The following is a 22,918-nucleotide window of genomic DNA, read 5'->3' as shown; positions in this document are numbered from 1 at the left end:
TTCTCATGGCACAGAGAAAAATAAGTCTCATTCATGAAGTATAATTCACTGCTGGGAAATCAAGGATATACTCTATTCAAAAGGCCTAGGAGGGAGATATTCCAGGGAAAAGACAGTCCTTAACATGCAGGCAACATCTACTATTATCTGAGAGGGGACAGCATGATGACACACCTGGATTCAAATCCTGATTCTGTCATTTTCTAGTTTAGAGACTCTGGACCAAGTACTTTGCTTCTAAGACACTCAGTTTCTAAAAATGAGCAAAATATTTCTCCCTTATCGGATTACTGCTGGAATTAATGAGATCATTCATTCATTTGGTGATAATTTATAGAGCATCTATATATTCCAGGCCCTCTCTTCATGAGTGTGGTAGCTGGTATTATTATTCACATCCTTAAGAAAAGAAAAAGAATATAGACAAATACAGTATAATAATAGCATTATATTCCATAACTGGTTACTTAATAGCTTTGAATCAAATACATTCTTAAAAGTTCATACATTAAAGAATAAAATTTAGGCACACATTCTAAATACTAAAAGGGGTGGACACTGTCCACATCCTGGCCTGGATGAGGGAATAGAGAAGGAAGAAGGAATCTAGGTGCTTCCTCCATACTTACAGTCTTCCCCACATGCAAGGGCCATGGTCACTGCTAACAGCAGCACTTCCCTTCTGTGCTGTGGTCTGCACAGTGATGGAGAAGCTGGTGACCAGCCCAGGTCTGTCTGTGCTTGCTATTGTGGCAGCTCCACCAGAGGCAGGAAGAAAGCTGAGTTCAGTGGGGGCATATATGAACCCTGTTTCCCCACTGCAAACACACCTCATCTGGCTGGTTCAGGTCCTTCAGGTGCAGGTCTTGAATGAGGTACTCCACAATGTGCACGTTATTATTCTGAGCTGCAAAGTGGAGGGCATTCATTCCATCCTGAGGAAAGCGGAATGGAGAATACTTAACCACTGTGGCCTTGGAACTTCCCCCTCCTGCACTGGTGACGTGAGAGCTCACATCCATGTGTAACCCACAGACCTACCTGGTTCTTGGCTCTCTGGTCTGCTCCAGCTCTAACCAGCATAAGCATGATCTCAAAGCTTCCAGACCAGGCTGCAAGGTGAATTACAGTCAAGCCGTGCTTCCCAAGAAGAGAGAAGAAAAGACTCTATCACATGAATGAGCCACCGCCTACTATCTCAGTCAATAAAGGCCTATTTAACACCGGATTGTTGAAAATTAAGAAAAAGATAATTTAATACACAGAAAAGTAAAATTCCAATTTTATGGGGAAAGTGGGTATATTTAATAAGTGATGCAGGCACAAGTGGTTCTCTGTTAGAAAAAAATATAAAATAGAACGTTATCTAATATTGTATTCAAAAAACAAAAGAAAATATATTAGGACAAAAACTAGATTATAATATATACTCTCTTAATTCAGATTTATAAAAGGAAAGATATAACATAAATGAAGACAATAAACAAATGACACAAAAATGTATCGTTAATAAAGATAAATCACAATTCTCTAATATATGAAGTACTCTCACAAATCAACAAAAGAAAACTGTTTTCATAGCATAAGCTGTGATCTCTGCTACTTGGGAGGCTGAGGCAGGAGGATGGCAAGTTCAAGGCCAACCTTGGCACCATAGTGAGACCCTGTAAAAAGGGCTGGGGATGTAGCTCAGTGGTAGAGCAGCCCTAAGTTCAATACCTAGTGCCATCAAATAATAATAAATAATAATAATGATAATGATAATATTAATAAAATAAATAAAACAATAAGAAAAATGTCAATAGAAAAATGCTTTCTTGAGGTGTTAGAAGACACGGATACCATTATTGCCTAATAGCCTGGCAATATCTATGTAAATTTAAAATACGACTAGCAATCCCATTCTTGGGAATCTATCCCACAAAAATAAACTTTTAGGACCTAATGTTACATATGTGAAAATATTGTTAGCACTAAAAACTGCCAACAAGGTCCATGTTCATCAATATGGGAATGTTGAATAAATTATGAAATAGTTATATCTTGCAAGCATTAAAATAATGAATTAGCTCTATAACAATGGACTTGAAAAGATTTCCATAAGCTTTGCTGAATATGGAAAACAAGATGTAGAGAAAATATAATCCCATTTTATATAAATGATACAGTGAACAAAACCCCCATATGTGTAAAAGTATGTATCTGTATCTATCTATAGGTGGGTTGGTAGGTGGGTAGAAGTACTGACATAGATATGATCACATGTGTAGATGTTCTGAGACGGGTTTACTGAGGGTGAGGACAGATGATGCCTACCCTTCCCAGCGTGCTTATTCAGGCATTGGAGATCGAACTCTAAAGGCACGAATCTAATTTTATTTAGGGTTGCACAGGACATATATAGACACATTATCCAAACAGGTTAACATGCTTGTTAAAGTATAACAGAGTCAGCCTATAGATGAACTACACATCGAGGGTCTAGGTAGTATAAACAAATCAAGCACGCCTAAGTAATTCTGCCCATCAACAGGTCTGAGACAAAGGACTCGGGGAATGGCAAGCTCCAGCACCCAGCATGAGGCAAGGCAGTGCGGGCAAGCTCACATCACAGCTTTCTGTGATGCATGTCAGAACGAGGCCTCCCCTCAGCTCAAACTCAGCCTCAACAGCTACAAAGACCTTCATTCCATGGCGCATCTTTACCATTACCTCAGTTTCTCTGTTCAGACTGTTTGGCTTACTTAGACCATGGTGTCAGTGACTGCTGTCAGATAAGCTTGAGGAATGTTCCCTAGAAACATGAGCATGCAGATAAGTACAGAAACAAACACACACCTATCTCAGATTGTTCAGTACAGTCGCTAGAAGGTGGATGTTATACAGAAGATAAGAAAACCAGAAAAGAAAAATTATATAAGGTTCCCATTTATATAGAATCTATCTAAAAAGACTCTGTCTGCACAAAATTATATAGATGTGTGCACAGTGTATGCACATGTGTTGTGCATAAAGGAGTTAGGCTGAAAGGGAGATTCAGATCAGTACTTACTCACCTGTCAGGTTATTCTGGGCAATTGCATGCAAGTAATATAATGAATTAGGAGGGAGAAAAGTGTGGAAGGAAGCAGCCAGCTGTCTATCTCAGGCTATCTCAGGACGGTGGGCTGAGGCAAGTGAACTGAGAAAACCTCATCTGCACCTTCTGTGCCAGGTTAGTAAAGCAGTACACAGTAGTCTTTATGATCAAACAGAACTGACCCCAAACTCTGATCAGTTCCTATCACTTTCAAGTACTGTGATGTTGGTCAACTTAGTTAACTCTCAACTTCACATTTCTTATCTTAAAGTTCCTCTTTGTTTTTTTCCTATCAAAATGTAAGCCATTACCTCTATACAACTGCCTGCCAAAGGTAAGCCATCTCCTTACATCTCATTTGTCCTCCAAATTGGCTGTGCTTGTGATCCAGGAAAGCTGTTTGTTAGATGCACACAGTGTAAGTAAATAAACAAGGAATGAGGGTCTGCGGGCACACCCTGCCCCATCCTGTACTGAGGTCTTACACATGCTAGGCAAGTGACACTGAGCTGTGTCTCCTGTCTCCAGTCCTTTAAATTCTTTTTTCTTTTTAAATTTTGAGACAGGGTCTCCCTAACTTGCCCAGGTAGTCTCAAACTTGTGATCCTCCTGCTTCAGACTCCTAAGTAGCTGGGATTACAGGCATGTGTCAGCAGGCCTGGTTGTGGGGCACTTCTATACTTCTATTTGTGAAGTGTATATACCCATTAGTGTCTATTTTGGTTTCCCCAGTAATCACATTCATGTATTCTCTAATTCTCAGCAGAGTTCAAGTTGGATGAGTGAAATAGCAAATTCCAGTTTACTGAAGTTTAAATTTTAAATCTGTGTTCCAGGGAACATTTTTAAGTGTCTCAAGACATTTTGCACAGTAATGATGGAGGGGTAATATTGGCACTTAGTGCAAAGAGGCCATGGATGCTGCTAAATATCTACAATGCACAAGAAAACCCCACAACAAAGAATCTGGCCCAAAATGTCAATAGTGCCACTGTTGACAAACCCCGCTCTAAATGTACATATCCTATTAAATTTACATTTCAGCTGTCACACTACACAGTGAGTTATTCCATTTACCTATTTAAAATTCCAGTATGAAGACAACTCTTAACAACTTCTGCACTCTTTTACAAGGAACAATGACATATGACCCCTAGTTAAAGTTCTTCTAAAAATGTGCACTAACCACAGGTCCACCTCTTGATTTAGGCTTCCCTACAAATCAGTGCTCCATATTCAGTACTACTAAATTGGGTTTTAAATATGGTCATAAAAGACCAGAAATATTTGCACAGGTGATAAATCATGTTTTGATAGGAGCTCTAGTTCTTCCCTAAGAGGTCATTCCTAATTTTGAACAGGCAACGTTTAAACATTCCAAGCACTGATTATAAAATCTATAAGCTGGGAATTGAATCTCTGAAACCACAAATTCTGAGTGGAGCCCTTGTTCCTTTGAGATCACTGTACACTGTAAATTCCCTCAGAAGAACCTTCCTAAAACAAAGTCTTCTCCTATAAACTGGCATGCTTAAGAGCAAGTGTCATGGATTACACTCACAGTTGACTCACAGGCTCTGGAAAGTACAAAATGCCTGTCACCGACAAGTTGTCTGCATTACCAGTCTGGTCATAGGTGAAATCAGTAACTTGCCCTGGGAAACACTTAAATTTGAAGAGTTTTCCAGAGAAGCAACACAGAGAGCAGATACTTGTCATCTCCTAAGCATCCTGTGATTCCTTTTATCTGGTCTGCCTCTTCTCAAAACTCAAAGATGCCAACCACCTTGACTCTGGAGGTCCTCAGTGGTGAGGTCATGCATTTGACCCTGAGCATGTGATACCTTGCATAGTTCTCATATCTTACAGTCCCTGTCCTTGCTCCCCAGGTAGTTAACAGGAGACTCAAAACCAGGACTACATCTCATAACAAATACAATCACCTGGGGATCCTTTTTTCCCCCTTTTGGTATGGGGGATTTATCCCAGGGGGTGCTTTACCACTGAGCCACATCCCCAGTTCTTTCTTAAATTTTTTATTTTGAGACAGGATCTTGCTAAGTTTCTGAAGGTCTCACTAAGTCGCTGAGATTGGCCTTAAACTTGCAATCTTCCTGCCTCAGTCTCTTGAGTCACTGGGACTACAGACATGCACCACTTCACCTGGCACTGGGGGAATCTTTTTAAATTAGATTCTGAGTCAGAAGATCTGGGTTGGGACCTGAAATTCTGCATTTCTAACACTCCCAGGTGATGGCCATGATTCTGGTTGAATTCCCAGTAATTGGCATTGAGACTTATGATAAACACTGAATATACAGATGGTGAAGGGGTTCAATTGTTAGTTCTTTGCAAATGGGTGTTAAAATTTAGAAGACAGATCAATCAAATCAAACTTGAGGCTCATCACTCAGATAAGTTAGCTTCCAGAAATGACAAAACATGACAGTGCATGAATTATGAAAAACATTTTATTAGTTATGTACCAACATTACTGTGATTGATTAAATTCATTGCAAAAATCTTTGGTGAAACTTCCTGGGCTTAGCCTTGAACTGTATATGGATGAACTCAACATTAGACAAAGACTTAGGGAACTGAATTATGTGTTGACCACTGCCAGTATCAGACAGTTCCTGGGACAGTTCTGAACAGAACTTCAAAGGTTTTGAAAACTGAAATGACTGAAAAAGTGTTCATCCATGTGCAAAAAGAAAAAAAAAAAAAAAGAATTGCTACCCTGAATTAAAATTAACTCAGAATGGATCATTGTCTTGGTCTGTTTTGTGCTGCTATAACAGAATATGACAGATTGGGTAATTATAATGAACAGAAATGTAATTGACTCATGGTTCTCAAGGCTGGGAGACTGAAAACAGAACTATCTAGTGAGGGCCTACTTGCTACATCATAATACGAAAGAAGGCATCACAAGAATGAGGTGGGGAAGACAGCCAAACTCTCTATTTTATCAGAACCCTCTCCTGAGATAACAGCATTAATCCTTCCTAAGGGCAGAGCCCTATGCACTAATGAGCTTCCAACCCTGTTGCACTGGAGATTATACTTCCAACACATAAACGTTAGAGGACACAGCAACTATAGATCTAAATGTAAAATACAAGACTGTACGATTTTTAGAAGAAAAATATGAGAAAATCTTCATAACTTTAATTTAGGCAAATCATCTTTACATATAACACCAATATTAGGATTCATTTTAAAAAATAGGTACATTGTATTTCATCAGAATTAAAAACTTTTGCTCTGGGCAAAACACTGAAAATACAAGCTAGAGATGTGACAAGATAATGCAAACCACATACTAACAAAGGATTTGTATCTAAAATATATATATACTTTTTAAAACTCCATAGTAAGAAAACAATCTGAATTTTAGAAACGTTCAAAAGATCTGGCTGGAAATATTGCTCAGTGGTGGTGCTTATCTGGACCTGGGTTCCAACCCCAGCACCACAGGTGGAAAGTGATCTGAACAGGCTTCACCAACGAAGATATAAAAATGGCAAATAGCACATGAAAGATGTACCATTAGCTGCTGGAGAAACGCAAATTAAAACTGCAATGAGATACGTACATAGCTGTGAGAATTGCTAAAATTAAGGGGTGACACAGCAATACCAGTGAGGATGCAGAACAAGTGAAACTCTTCTGCATGCTGGTGAGAATGAAAATGGCACAGCCACCCTAATGAACAGGCTGGCAGCTCCTTGCTAAGTTACGCATGTATATACTACTTAGCCCAACAGTCTCACTCTTGGGTATTTACACTAGAGAAATGAAAACCTAGGCATAAACAAATTCTTATATGTGAATACTTATAGTAGCTTTAATTAAAATAGTTAAAAACTAGAAACAACCCTAATGTCCTTCAAATGGTAGTGAATAAATTTCTGCCACATCCATAAACTATATAGAATACTATTTAGCAATAAAAAGGAGGAGTTCTTGACACATACAACAATACAGATGAACTTCAGTCATTTTACAGAATGAAAGAAGCTGGTCTCATAAGGTAATATACTATAATGATATCATTTATGTGTCATTCTCATGGACATATCCTTGAGAGTGCTTTGGCTACAAAGAGGCAGAATGAAGGAAATTTCTGGATATTGCAACTGTCTGCATTTTTTGTGGTGCTGGGGATTGAACCCAGGGCCTTGTATGCTAATTACACATTCTACCACTGACCTACATGCCCAGCCACTTTGATCTTCATATTGATTGTGGTGATTACATTAATCCATAAATGTATTAAAAGTCATAGAACTGTACACCAAAAAGAAAGTAATTATACAGTATGCGAATTTAAAAATTAAAGAAAAAACAGAAAGATAGTGTATCAGGTTTTCAATGTCTGATCTATTACCAATGCATCGTTTGCAGGTTAAGTAATATGCAAAATAATCAAATTATAATTTCCAGACCTGAAGGACACATCTGTTAATTACTATAGCCACTAAAACAACTAATTATACTCACAAAGTCAGAGTGCTTTCAGTGGTATTTTTTAATTTTGATTTTGTTACACAACAATAGACTCACCTACCAATATCGCAGCAATAAACTAGAAAGGGATGGTGACACAAAGAGAAACTCCCACCATCATCAAGTCTACATCTTGTGTATGATCATTAACAAAACTGGTTAATGCTAACTGGAACAGCTGACTTCATTTATCTTCCAAACATTTACTTAGCACACACTAAACCTAACCCCTATGAGATATGAAGGTAAAGCCATGCTGAGCCTTACCCTCCAGGGACTCCCAGTTCAGAGAGAAGATAAAATAGCTCTGGAAGAACCTTCTGAACAGTCAATTTGAGAACCATAGTCCATGGAATTAATTAAGATTCAAGATCTTTATAAGTCTATCATCTTCTGTAACTAGAGATGGTAAACATGATGTTGAATCTCTACAGCTGGTTTCCTTGTGCCATGAGAAAGCATTAAATGAAGGTGGGAATCCTTAGGGTGGGTTTTGAAATCTAGGCAAACAAGTAATTAAGTTGACTGGTAGCTAACAGCATGGTCTCTGGAATCAGACAAACTGGGTTCAAATCCCGCCTTCTTAGATATAATTTGAAGGGGCAAGATATTTAATCTGTGTCTGAGTCTTCCTACCTGTAAACTAAGTATTGCAATACTTTTATCATAAGGTTAACTGGGAAGCAGCATTAAATACTAAAGTCCTACTACTTGAGCCTGGCTCATAGTATGTATTTAGTAAGTTTTATTTATTATCAAAGTCCACAGGGCAAAGTCTAGATTTATTGTCCCTGGGGCCAGTTAGCTTCTGTCTTCCATGTGCCAGATTAGGGTCTAGACAACTATCATGTTCTTGTAAATGCATGCTAATGGCCATAAAGTCAATACGGGAAAATAAGTAAAGCCCAAGTCCTGGAGGTAATGTGTAAACAATTTAGTCACCAAATGATATATATATTCTCTAAAGAGATCTCTTCAAAATGTACATTGTCAATGGAAGTATTTTGTAGGCATGTGAAATGATCAGATTAGAGTGATCAGATTCTCCCTATACATTGGTTATGCTATAGATCATTCTGCCAACTCAAGATGAGCTTACCTTATCAGCAATGTCGACCCTGGCCTTGTGATTCAATAAGAAATCCACCGCAGATAAATGATTTCCCCCCACTGCAAAATGCAAGGCTGTGCGGTTCATCTGAGGAAACATAATTTGTGTCCTTGGTCATCTGATCATTATTTAACGGTTTTTAGGGTTCCTGTTTCTTGAATTACCATAATTTTCTGTTGAGTATTTGCACATTTAGCTCCACTTTTCGCTGTAAAAATTATAAGAACCTTGTTCAGCAGAATCCTGTCATCTATTATCAGATGACAGAGAATTTGGCAACATGCTGAAGGGTACACCAATATAATGGATTGCATTCAGACAGCAAAAGTTGTATTTTTTCCTGTATGCAATCATTAATAATGATTTTTTTCTGCTCAGAATATGTTAGTCAGCTTTCCATCACTGCAACAAAATACCTGAGATAACGTATAAAAAGGAAAGATTAATTTGGCTCATGGTTTCAGTCCATGGCCACTTGGCTCCACTGTTTCTGGGCCCAATATGAGGCAGAACATCATGGCAGGAAGTACATGGTGGAACAAATGTACGCATTTGAAGGTGGCCCAGAAGCAAAGTTAGAAAGAATGGAGAAGCTAGGGTTCCAATGTCCCCTCCAGGGCATACCCCCAGTGACTTAACTTTCTTCCAGGAGGCCTCATCTCTTACTTTTCTTTTTAATAGTGCATTATAATTACACATAATAGTGGAATTTGTGTTGTTACATATTTGTATTAGCACACTCTATAACAATATAATTTGGTCAATTTCATTCCCCAGTACCTCTCCTCTTCTAGCCCATGGACACTTTCCTCTACTCTATTGGTCTGCCTTCTATTTTCATGAGGGTTCTCCCCACATTTTTTTTTTCCTTTTTGCTCTCTATCTTCCATTTATAAGGGAAAAACATATGACCCTCAGCTTTCTAAGTTTGGTTTATTCTGTTTAACATAATGTTCTCAAGTTCCACCCATTTTCCTGCAAACTGCATAACTTCATTTTTCTATATGGCTGAATAAAACTCCAATGTTTGTTGTGATCCCAGAAGCTTGGGAGGCTGAGGCAGAAGGATCTCAAGTTCAAAGCCAGCCTCAGCAATTTAGCAAGGCCCTGAGCAACTTACCGAAACCCTGTCTCAAAATTAAAAATTAAAAACTGGGCTGGAGATGTGGCTCAGTGGTTAAGCACCCCTGAGTTCAATCCCTGGTTAAAAAAAAGAAAAGAAAAGAATAAGGAGGTCAAGAGGAGAAGGAGGAGGAAGAGAAAAATAAGGAGAAAATGAAGGAGAAGGAGGAAGGGCCTGGAAAAGGACCTGGAAACTTATGCTTCATTTAGCACTAAATCCACCTTTGCTACCCCATCTTGAACTACTCCAATAATTATCCTAAGCGTTTTGATCAGCTCCTAACCTGTTCACTTTGATATATCTTGTATTAAGGGGCTGTCAAGAAAGTCTCACAAAATCAAGCAGTAGGGAATCCATGTTTCTGACAGTGGACTTCTATTCCAAAATCCAGGCACTTAAAGAACAAGCAAGGAGGGCTGGGGAGATAGCTCAGTTGGTAAAGTGCTTGCCTTGCAAGCACAGGGCCCTGGGTTTGATTGCCAGCACCACAAAAAAAAAAAAAAAAAAAAAAAAAAGCAAGGAAGAGCCAGGTTTCAGAAAAGGTCTCACTGCCCAATATGTCTGTACTCTGTATTTCAAAAACAGTACAATGAAAATCCACACACTCCTTTGGATTTTAAACTTGAAAACCCAACCACAAAGGACATTGTTGAAGAGAAACAACCCAGATTGTACAGCAAAAGATGTTCTGCCTTTACAGACTATGTGAGGTCAAAATGATCCACAGGGAACAGTCTAGGACCAAGTCCATAACTCTGACAATGGGTTCTACTGCTACCCACAGATTTTGCACAGATGTGCATAAAGATTTTGCATTCCCCCTTTCATAAGATAAATTAAAACATCCAGAGCCTTTTCTACCACCTGATTTCACATTTCACTTAAATACTCTGGAATTAGCAACAAGTAGAGCTCCCAAGTCTCAGCCAGCCCAATCTTTTAAAATTTTATTATTATTTCATTTGACCTGTGTAAACCCAAGCCACCAGTTAGAATAGTCACTTGTCACGTTTGTGACTTCTACTCACATTGTTCACAGCATTAATGTTAACCTTCTTTTCAAGTAGCTTTTCCATAAGATCCAAATTATTGCTTTTAGCAGCATTCTGAAAGCTTTTCTCCTTTGGCAGTACTGAAAGAGAGCAAGCAAGCATGACTGTGGGAATTGAAGGAGGCCACAGAGAAATCGCATGTCATGTGGCAAAGCTAATAATTCTAAACACTTGAAAAAACAGCTTGAGTCTTTCACATTCTGCTTTTTAGGACATGGGAACTTTACTTCAGTATTTTATAAAGTTGTCGTTGCAGGATTCCACCTTCTCCTCATGCTGCGAGTGTTTTCACAGCCTTATCATTGTCCCTGGCCTCAAACAAAACATTATTCATGAGGACCACCCTGAAGTCAGTAATGTGATATATGCTTAGGAGCTCACAGGGTGGCCACAGACTTCCCCATGGGACATCGTTTGTAACACGTCTGTACATTAGGTGGGGAGGAGTCCAAATGCTTTTATAACCTACAAAGATAAAACTTTGTCTGCAGAACTCTGCATAGATGCCTAACCTGCAGGAACGAACCTTAAAACAAAAGACACACAAAGGCTAGCATGAATGAAGTAATTTTATTCTCATTTATATGTAAGGACATAAAAGTAGAGTCACACCTATTAAACTTTACACATCACACACATATACGTATTCAGATGGCAGGCTTTATTAACTAGTATAGAGAAAATTCTGGGATTTTTTGAAGTTTTGTCATGTAAGGGAGTTACAGGGTTCTCAATGGAAAACCCCAACCTGGGGGATAAAATCAGAATTGAGGTTAATCAGAATCAACAATAGACTATCTCCAAAAAACATCCTTCAGAACACTGCCAAGTCTAGTCAAAGAACAAGGAGTATCTTCATGGAAGATACTATTATGGGCTAAACTATGTCCTTCCAAAATTCATGTGTTAGAAATCTGACCCCTAGTACTTCAGAATGTGGCTTATTTGGAGATAAGGCCTTTAAAGAAGTAATAAGGTAAAATAAGGCTACACAGGTAGATTCTAACCTGATATGACTCCTTTACCTACAAAAAGAGAAGATTGGGACACAGACATACACCAAGAAAAGATCATGAAAAGATGGAGAGAAGGAGGCCATCTACAAGGAGAGAGCTGAGAGGAAACCAACCTGCTGACACAGTGATCTTTGACTTCTAGTCTCCAGATGTGTGAGAAAACAAATGTCTGTAGTTTAAGCTGCCCAATCTATGATATTTTGTCTGGATGAATACAGATTTACGTGTTTGTTCTTTCTATCACCTGATCACTCTCCTGCTTCCCATCCCTACTCTTGTCACCTTCCTAGACAACTTCAACATCCTAGTAGATGATTAGCCCAACACCTTGGCCACTTAGTTCCCCAACTCCCTCAAGTCTGATAATCTTTCTCTCATCTGACCTCCAGATCAAATTTCTGGAACACATTCTTTTTTAAAAAATATATGTATTTTTTAGTTGTAGGTAAACACAATACCTTTATTTTTATTTTTATGTGGCACTGAAGATCAAACCCAGGGCCTCATGTGTGCTAGGCAGGTGCACTACCATTGAACCCCAACCCCAGGGATACATTCTTGACCTAATTATCAAACTAAACTGCCTCTGATATCCTCACTTCAAGAATCCCATTCTCTGACCACTACTTCTCATCCATTCACTCACCTGCTCCAGTTCAAGTCCAGAAATTCTGAAACCTCATCAAGTTTGTCTATACATTATTCAACCATCTTTTCATATTATTCATCACTAGGTCCTTCCTTCCTTATGCTGTTTAGAGTCCATGATATCTGTGTGTTTCTGTTACTATAACAACATATCTGAGACTGGGTAATTTATTTATTTATTATTTTATTTATTTTTTCATTAAAATCTTTATTTTTACAGACTGCATTTTGATTCATTGTACACAAATGGGGTACAACTTTTCTTTTCTACGGTTGTACACAATGTAGATTGACACCATTCATGTAATCATACATATACATAGGGTAATACTGTCTGTTTCATTCTACTATCTTTCTGTCCCCACCCCCTCCCACCCTATTTTCCTCTATGCCATCCAAAGTTCCTTCATTCTTCTCTTCCCCCCCCACCCTCCCTCATTATATATTGTCATGCACTTATCAGAAAAAACATTTGGACTTTGGTTTTTTGGGCTTGGCCTATTTCACGTAGCATGATATTTTCCAACTTCATCATTTACCAGCAAATGCCATAATTTTATTCTTCTTTATGGCTGAGTAATATTCCATTGTGTATATATACCACAGTTTCTTTATCCATTCATCAGTTGAAGGGCATCTCAGTTGGATCCACAATCTAACTATTGTGAATTGCGCTGCTATGAACATTGATGTGGCTGCATCACTGCAGTATGCTGATTTTAAGTCCTTTGGGTATAAACTGAGGAGTGGGATAGCTGGGTCAAATGGTGGGTCCATTCCAAGTTTTCTGAGGAACCTCTGTACTGCTTTCCAGAGTGGCTGCACCAATTTGCAACTCCACCAGCAATGTATGAGTGTGACTTTTCCCCCACATTCATGCCAACACTTATTATTGCTCTGTTCTTGATAATAGCCATTCTAATTAGAGTTACATGAAATCTTAAGTTGGTTTTAGTTTGCATTTCTCTAATTACTAGGGATGATGAGCACTTTTCCATATATTTGTTGATGACCTGCATATCTCTTTCTGTGAAGTGTCTGCCCATTTCCTTAGTCCATTTATCGATTGGGTTCTTTGTATTTTGGGTGTAAAGTTTTTCAAGTTCTTTATAAACTTTGGAGATGAGTACTCTGTCTGAAGTGTGTGTGGAAAAGATTTTCTCCCACTCTGTAGGCTCTCTTTTCACATTATTGATGGTTTCCTATGCTGAGAAAAAGCTTTTTAGTTTGAATCTATCCCATTTATTGATTCTTGCTTTTATTTCTTGTGCTATGGGGGGTCTTGTTAAGGAAGTCTGGTCCTAAGCCAATGTGATGGAGATTTGGGCCTACTTTTTCTTCTATTTGGTGAAGGGTCTCGGGTCTAATTCCTAGATCCTTGATCCATTTTGAGTTGAGTTTTGTACAGGGTGAGAGATAGAGGTTTAATTTCATTTTAGTGCATATGGATTTCCAGTTTTGCCAGCATCATTTGTTGAAGAGGTTATCTTTTCTCCACTACATGTTTTCGGCACCTTTGTCTAGTATGAGATAACTGTACTTATGTGGGTATGTCTCTGTGTCCTCTATTCTGTACCATTGGTCTACCTGTCTATTTTGGTGCCAATACCTTCCCATTTTTGTTACTATTGCTCTGTAGTAGAGTTTAAGGTCTGGTATTGTGATACCTCCTGCATCACTCTTCCTGCCCAGGACTACTTTGGCTATTCTGGGTCTTTTGCTCTTCCAGATGAATTTTATGATTGCTTTTTCTGTTTCTATGAGAAATGTGAGACTGGGTAATTTATAAAGAACAGAAATTGATTTCTCACTGTTCTCTATATGCAGAAAAGGCCAAGATCAAGGTGCTAGCAGGTTCAGTTGTATGGAGGCTGATCTTTGCTTCTAAGATGCACCTTGTTGTAAGTGTTATGCCCTCACATGGCAGAAGGTAGGAAGGCAAAAAGGGGTGAACTCCCTCAGTCAAGTCCTTATTATTTAGGGTTAATTTTATTTTTTTATCTATATATGACAGTAGGGCATATTTTGACATATTTTACATACCTGGAGTGCAACCCCTTCCAGTTCTGATCCCATTCTTGTGGTTGTACATGATATGGAGTTACACTGGTCATGTATTCATATGAGCATATGAAACTTATGTCCGAGTCATTCTACTGTCTTTCCTATTCCCATCACCCCTCCCTTTGCTTCATTCCCTTCTGTCTAATCCAATGAACTTCTATACTTCCCTCCCTACCCTCCCTACCCTCCCTTGTTATGGGTTAGCATTCACATATTAGAGAACATTCAACCCTCCCTTGAGTTCACATTCCTTCATTTTCAATTTCCCATTACCCCACACTTACTTGTAAGTGTTGTATAAATGCTATCTCAATTTATTTATCTCACAGTCTCATCTAAGCTTATCAGACATTTTTTTCCCCTCCACTCCACTGAGTTGCTCCATCTTGCCAAAATCCAGTCATGACTTCTCCACCATGAACCCTTGACTGACTTTGACACCAAGGACCACAGTCGCCTTGCAACCACTTGCTGCTTTCCAGTCTCCTATACTGGTTCTTCCTCCTCTGCTTTACCTACAAATGTTGGAGTCTGAGAAGGTTTTTATAAAATAAAATATCTGATGGCATAAGAATTTTCATCCCCATCCTCATATGAAATTTCAAAACAGATTTAAAAGTTAAATCACTTGCTTATGTCTTAAAAGATAATCAGTGATTAAACTGTCCCAGGAAGTCAGAATCAAACCCCCGAGCTTTCGAACACCCCATATGTCCAGGGTATGAGTTTGAGGGTATACTGCTGAAGTGGAGAATCAAATCACCCACTCCGTCATATGCTTTAGCTAAAGCTTTCTGCCAGTGAGGCCAGACTTGTCTCAGCTCCCTCTCCTGGTTCCCATACCGCTCTAGCCTCTTTATCCCTGTGTATTAATATAATGGGACACAAGTTCATCTTCCATGTCCTTGTCCCTCTTTGGTATGATCCAAGACAAATGAAGACACTACTATGTCCTGAAATATGACACACGGATTCTATTCTCTTTTGTCCCTTAAGTTGACTATCTTTCCCCTTTTCTATTACAATCTATAAGGAAAATGAATTTTAAGATTGCTTCCTAGACAGTAGGGAGCATCATAAAAGACTTTTTTTTTTTTTTTTTTTGCGGTGCTGGGGATTGAATCTAGGGCCTTGTGCTTGCAAGGTGAGCACTCTACCAACTGAGGTATCTCCCCAGCCCATAAAAGACTTTTGATTCATTAACTCAATAGTTCTTAGCTCTAGTTTCACAAAGAAAAAAAATCCATGTCAGGTTTTCAGCCCAAGTCAATTACATCAGAATCTTTAGGAGTTCAAGGTGTTCAATGACTTTTTCATAATTTACTGATTATATAATCTTGTAACAATTCTGAATTATAGTATCCTAATTTATGAAATGGGGATCATAAAACCTACTTTTGGGTGTGCAGGAGCTAGCTCCTACAGTCTTAAAAGAATTGATTGCATATTCCCAACTGTGTTCAGTGATATCATATTTCAGGTTGAAACCAGCTAGGAGGAAGAAGTACACGAAGGAAATTGGAAAGTGCTACAAAAAGGACTTCTCTCTCTTCAAGCCCAGAGAGCTAGTAGTCAAACATTAATCAGCACACCACTGATTACTTTCAGCTACTAGGTGACAGAGTTGAGAAAATGACCCAGATGAATCATAAACATCAATTTTCAACTTCGCTATGTAATATTTGTAGGAATATCTTACAATATATGCTTTTGTCAGTTGCAATGTGTACTATCAAGGAAAGGTTAGGTGATCAAACAGTTAATTCTTTAGGTGTCAAAACTCCAATGCCTTCAGGAGCTGGGCAAGTATAAGGAAAAAGGGACAGGAGAGGAGGGAACCTTGCTGAACTAGAAAACAAGTTGAGACTCCCTCCCTCATTTCATTCAGGTCCCTACTCAAATGATACTAGCTGTGAAAACTCATATCTGACCATACAATCCTCTTTCTCCTGTCACTCACCCTTTATACCATGCCTCTCTTCATTTTCTTCCTATTTCTTGACATTATGTTTGTTCACTTGTTCATTGTTTCTTTCACCAGAATACAAATTCCATGAGAAAGCTGAAGTAAGGAAGTACCTCATGTTACTCATGTTAGTGGGTGTTCAATAAATATTTGATGGATGGATGGGAGGGTGGGGGGGTGTATGGGTTTTGCCCAGCTCCAGAAGAATATTGCTAGGGAATGTAGGTCTGGCATTATCAGATCTTTTTTTTTTTTTTTTTTTTTTTTTTTTTTTTTTTTTTTACTTCTTCTTGTTTTTAAATTGAATCATGAATAAAAAAAAAAAAAGCTCCAAAGGAAAGTAGAAACTATTTTGAACTGAATGAAAATTAAAATATGTCAAAATGTGTGGGATGTAGTATTTAGAGGGAAATTCATAGCATTAAATGATTACATTAGAAAAGAAGCAAGGTCTTAACACCTTAAGAAAGTGAAAGGAGAAGGGCAAAATAAATACCTAAAGCAAGTAGACAGAAGAAATGTAACACAGGTAAAAGCAATAACCAATGGATTGAAAAATAAAAATAAAAAACAAAAATCAACGAATACAAAAGCTAGTAATTTGAAAACATCAATGAACCAATAAACACCTAGACAGACTGACCAAGAAAAAAGAGAGGAGACACAAATTACCAATGTTAGGAATAAAAGAAGGTATAGCACTACAGACCCCATAGACTATTTTTTTTTTTTTTTCAGTGCTAGGGATGGAACTCAGGGACTTATGCTTGCAACGCAACCACTCTACCGACTGAGCTATCTCCCCAGCCCAGAACCCATAGACTTTAAAAAACAATAAGGGAATATTATGAATAGCTCCACCCACATAAATTCAACAATGAAACGGAATAATTTTAGATGAAATGAAATATTTTTCCAAATATAACATACCAAAATTCACTCAAGATTATATAACCTGAATAATTCTATAACAATTAAAGAAATTAGGTTTGTAATTTAAAATATTCCACAACAAAAATCTCTATGCTCATGTGGTTTCATTGGTGAAATTTTCCAAACACTTAAAGAATAACACCTGATCTACACAATCTCTTTTATAAAACAGAAGAGGAGGCAACTCTTCCCAACTCATTTTAAGAGACAGCATTGCTTTGATTCTAAAACCCCCATGAAGACAGTATGCAAAACTTCTCAAAAAATAATCAACTCAAATCCAATGATATATAAAATGGTGTAATACATGATGATCAAGAGGGGCTTATCCCAAGAATACATTCAATATTTGGAAATCCATTATGGAATCTATCATATAATAGCCTAAGGAAAACCACATGATCATATTAATTGAGGCAAAAAATACTTCGAAAAATTCAACACCCATTCATGAAAAAAAAAACAATTTAAAACAAAACAGACAAACCAAAACACCCAAATCTTTCTCAGCTGATTAGGAATAAAAGGAAACTTCTTTAATCTGATAAAGAGGAAATACAAAAAACTGACAGTCAATATCACATTTAATCATAAAAGTCTGAACATTTTCTTTTTCCCTAAGTTTAGGAATAAAAAGAGATTCCCACTCTCACTACTCCATTTAAATAAATTGGAATAAGTAAGTAAAAAGGCATATAGATTGAAAAGAAATAAAACTATCTCTGCTATAGTTTCAGACAACCTGATTGCACAAAAAAGTTCAAAGGAATGTATAAAATGTCTATAAAGTTAGTTAGTTTAGCAAGGCTCCATTATACAAGGTAAACACATAAATATCAATCATATTTCTATACACTGACAGTCAACAAATAAAGCTAAAATTTTAAAAACACAATTTATACCAGGTGCAGTGGCACACACCTGTAATCCCAGTGACTTGGGAGGCTGAGGCAGGAGGATTGCCAAGTTTGAGGCCTGTCTCAGGAACTTAGTGAGACCCTGTCTCAAATAAAAAATAAAAAGGGTTGGGGATGTAGCTCAGTGGAAAGAGCCCAGGGTTCAATCCTCAGTATAAATAAATACATTAATTAATAAAATAAAAAACAATTTATAATTTATCAAAAAATAAAAATACTTGCATATAAATCCAACAAAACATGTACAGTTTCTCAATACTACAGAAATACGAAAGGTCAATGAAAGAAATCAAAGACTAAATAAATGAAAAGGTAAATCATGGATTCATGGATTGACAGATTGAAAATCATAGATGTCAATTCTCCACAAATCAATCTATAAATTTAATGCAATGCCATTTGTAGTTACAGACAAGCTACTTCCAAAGTTTATAAAGAGAAGCAAAAAACTTTGAGAGGCCAAAGAAACTTTGAAAAAGAAGAATTAAGTTAGAAGTGTCATTGTACTCAATGGTATTTTAAATCTGCGATAATCAATACAGCAGAATATTGGAAAAGAAAGAAATATACAGATCAACAAAATAAAATACAGAATCTAGAAACAGATGCACAGTATGACCAACTGATTTTTGACAAGGGTTTGCAAGCTTTGACAATGGAAAAAGGATAACACTTTCAACAAATGCTATTTGAACAATTAGATATCCATATTAAGAAATATGGACCTTGATGCAAACTTCATACCTTATACAAAAATTAGTTCAAAATGGATGACAGACATAAATGTAAAACACAAAACTATAAGCTTTAAGAAGAAAAGAGGAGAAAAACTTCATTGCCTGAGGTTGGGCATGTTAGGAATAACAATGACAATAAAAGGTAAAAGTGATAAATTAGTCTTCACCAAAACATAAAACTTTCACTTGGGGCTGGGGTTGTGGCTCAATGGTAGAGCACTTGCCTGTCATGTGTAGGGCACTGGGTTTGATTCTCAGCACCACATATAAATAAATAAAATAAAGTTCCATTGACAACTAAAAAAAAAATTAAAAAGAACTTTCACTCTATGAAAAGTACTATTAAGAGAATAAAAAAGACAAGTTACAGGCTAGGGGAATATATTTGCAAATCACATATCTGACAAATTACCTATAACCAGAATATATAAATAATTTTCAAAATTCAACAGTAAGAAAACAACAATCCAATTTAGAAAAAGAGAAAAGACTTTAATGGAACAGGGAAATGCCAATTAAAACCACAATGAGATACCAATATACATCTATTTGAATGGCTAAGACTTAAAAAAAAATACTGACAAGATCAAGTTGAAGTTACTTTCTTAGGGAATCAAGGCCCTTGCATGAACTGGTTCTGCCTACTACCCTATATTAGTCAGCTTTCCATTACAATGACAAAATACCTGATATAATCAACTTAAGAGGATGGAAGGCTTATTTTGGCCCACAGTTTCAGAGGTTTCAGTCCATAGTCACTTCATCTTATTACTTTGGTCCTATGGTAATACAGTATATTATAGTGGGAGTGCATGGCAGAGGAGGCCTGTTTGCCTCATAGCAACCAAGAAACAGAGACCAAAAGGGGCCAGAGTCCCCTCACTTCCCATGTTACAGCAATGCTGGTCATTTTCCTCTTTCTGGAACAAATCAATTTCAATTCTGTCTTGCATTTGCTTATCTCTTGCTTATGTTTTTCCACCTCAGTAGCCTTTTCCATGTCTACTGTCATTCAGGTATTTGTAAAATGTCCTCTCTGCCTAAGTCATCAAATCTAAGCCCTTCTGTGCCCCTGTCTCAGTCACATGACCATTTCATGACCTTCATAGCACTTAGACCCGTCCCTTAAATTATCTTATCCTTTGTATTTCCTTACTTGCCTTTCATCTCTTCATCACAACAGAGTATGAGCTCCATTAGAACAGGAGCTGTCTTGTTCTCTGCATCCCCACATCTAGAACATGTCTAGCAAAGAGTAAGATCTTGAAAATATTTCTAGAATAAATGAATGAATGAACTACTTGCATGTTATATTAAGGAACTGGCATACAGCTCCTAAGGCTGGTCTTTAGGAAATGAGGCCATCCCGGCCAGTACAGGGTATGCTCTTGTTAACAGACTCTAATCACTTTCAACTTTCGAAGACTCTTCAAAAGTGTCCTTCAATTTATGCTATATATTATTCCCAAGGCAAAGATAATCTGCTCCATGCTTTAAAAACTTATGTGCAAAAAGCTTAAGTAACTTATGTCACACATAAATCAGTGTCTAAGTCAGGATAAAAGATAACATGAAACTCTTTCCTTATTTGTAAAAGGGCTTAATCATTTCTTTAAATAGGCTCCTCCTTAATTTGGAAAAGTAGTACTTTCCCTACCACCTACCATGGTGGTGGGGACTGTGACTCAAAACTGGGGTGGGGGAGGATTCCAAAGCTGAAAAGCAGCCAACAAAGGGCGCAGTGTTGGAGGAACTTGAGAGTCTTCAGGGCCGAATCCCCCGCACTGCTTGCTTCTCACCTCAGGGCCTCCGCACTGGTACGCTCTGAAGTCCTCTGGACTCAGGCCACCCCACTGCCCATCAGGAGGGCGCCGGCATCACCTGAGACCTCGTTCCAAGACTTACGGAACTCGTGTCCAGCAGCTGCTACCTCCTCCTCTCGAGGCCCTTCCTGCGTCGGGATCCGGGAGAGGCCCTTCCAAGGCCGAGCGGCCACGCCCCTCAGGTCTTCCCGAAGCCCCTCGGCCGCGGTCGCTGCCCCGTGGAGCAGCCGCCTGGCCCCGGCCCCGGTGTTCACAGCCCCGCGGTCGGCGGCGCGCCGGGCCGGGTCCATGGTCTCCCCGCGGGCTGCTGAGCCCCGCCGGGGCCTGACACGGCGCGGGGCTGCCGGCGGAGGTCCGCTGCGGCGGGAACGCTGGGCAGAGTCCGCCCGCCGGCCACCAGCTCCAGGTTCTCCAGCCTCCCCGCCCTGCCCTGCCTGGGGCGGGCCTGGGAGAATCGCCTCGGGCGTGGCACGCGCCCTGCTGCGGTTTGGGTCCACCTGAAATGAAACCCACAGCTCTGTTAAGCTCCCGTGTTATACTCCACTAATTCTTTGTACGATTTTGAGAAATATCCATGTTCCATTTATATCCGACACTACCGGAACTTCAATATCAAATAATTTCTAAATAGGCTTTCGGAATTTTCTTGGGAATAAAAAACACGTCTTTTAATTTCTCATTTGATGATCACGCAATTATCATCTTTCTTGGTTGATTCTTTTAAAAAACTAAATACAGAGGCAGGTCAAATATTGAAAAAAAACTAGAATTCAAATCTTTTTAAAAATATCTTTATTTAGTTTTATATGGTGCAGAGGATCGAATCCAGTGTCTCACACATACTAGGCAAGTGCTCTACCACTGAGCCACAACCACAGCCCCAGGTCAGATTCTGAACACCCCTCCCCGCCCCCCCAGCCATGGGAGATAATTTGCTTTTCATTTATTTTCTATTCTTATGAATTTATGAAACGTTCATTTCAATATAAATTATATAATTTCAATGGTCGTTTCAAACTTATTTTCCTTTCAAATTATAGTGCCAGGATGTTATTGTATTCAGAACACCAACTATAACTTCAAACTTTCTTTTTTTCTTTTTTTTTATAATGTATTTTTTTATTGTAAACAAATGGGATACATGTTGTTTCTCTGTTTGTACATGGCGTAAAGGCATACCATTTGTGTAATCATAAATTTACATAGGGTAATGTTGTTTGATTCATTGTTATTTTTTCCCTTCCCCCCACCCCTCCCACCCCTCTTTTCCCTCTATACAGTCCTTCCTTCCTCCATACTTGCCCCCCTCCCTAACCCTAACTCTAACCCTAACACTAACCGACCCCATTATGTGTCATCATCCACTTATTAGCGCTACCATTCGTCCTTTGGCTTTTTGAGATTGGCTTATCTCACTTAGCATGATATTCTCCAATTTCATCCATTTGCCTGCAAATGCCATAATTTTATCATTCTTTATGGCTGAGTAATATTCCATTGTATATATAAACCACAGTTTCTTTATCCATTCATCAATTGAAGGACATCTAGGTTGGTTCCACAGTCTGGCTATTGTGAATTGAGCAGCTACGAACATTGATGTGGCTGTATCTCTGTAGTATGCTGATTTTAAGTCCTTTGGGTATAGGCTAAGGAGTGGGATAGCTGGGTCAAATGGTGGGTCCATTCCAAGTTTTCTAAGGAATCTCCACACTGCTTTCCAGAGTGGCTACACTAATTTGCAGCCCCACCAGCAATGTATGAGTGTACCTTTCTCCCCACATCCTCGCCAACACCTGTTGTTGCTTGTATTCTTGATAATCGCCATTCGAATTGGGGTGAGATGGAATCTTAGGGTGGTTTTGATTTGCATTTCTCTTATTACTAGAGATGTTGAACATTTTTCCATATGTTTGTTGATTGCTTGTAGATCTTCT

General features: G+C 38.4%; 2 protein-coding genes across 10 annotated transcripts in view; both read right to left on the bottom strand.

Moving 5' to 3' along the window:
* Window positions 1-22,918, bottom strand: part of ANKDD1B (ankyrin repeat and death domain containing 1B) — a gene marked incomplete at its 5' end in the record, with an annotated part of 89,753 nt that overhangs the window by 50,313 nt on the left and 16,522 nt on the right. Inside the window, 5 exons of one of the 3 annotated variants that reach the window (XM_079145218.1) lie at window positions 831-935; window positions 1,042-1,140; window positions 8,691-8,789; window positions 10,854-10,957; window positions 21,064-21,271. In XM_079145218.1, the coding sequence (XP_079001344.1) occupies window positions 831-935; window positions 1,042-1,140; window positions 8,691-8,789; window positions 10,854-10,957; window positions 21,064-21,271 (615 nt within the window). Of the gene's footprint in view, window positions 1-830; window positions 936-1,041; window positions 1,141-8,690; window positions 8,790-10,853; window positions 10,958-21,063; window positions 21,272-22,918 lie in introns of those variants that run through there. The other 2 variants (XM_079145219.1, XM_079145220.1) reach the window with 2 other exon arrangements.
* POLK (DNA polymerase kappa) overlaps window positions 8,756-22,918 on the bottom strand; it is a gene marked incomplete at its 3' end in the record, with an annotated part of 101,656 nt that continues 87,493 nt past the window's right edge. For 6 of the 7 annotated variants that reach the window (XM_079145194.1, XM_079145192.1, XM_079145196.1 and 3 more), the window contains one exon: window positions 21,232-21,478. In XM_079145194.1, the coding sequence (XP_079001320.1) occupies window positions 21,232-21,478 (247 nt within the window). Of the gene's footprint in view, window positions 8,790-10,853; window positions 10,958-21,231; window positions 21,479-22,918 lie in introns of those variants that run through there. The other variant, XR_013764694.1, reaches the window with a different exon arrangement.

The sequence above is a fragment of the Sciurus vulgaris genome, assembly GCF_902686455.1.
Source record: "Sciurus vulgaris genome assembly, chromosome: 6".
NCBI lineage: Eukaryota > Metazoa > Chordata > Mammalia > Rodentia > Sciuridae > Sciurus > Sciurus vulgaris.
Note: the sequence above shows the minus strand (reverse complement) of the source record. Positions and strands in the feature narration are given on the sequence as shown.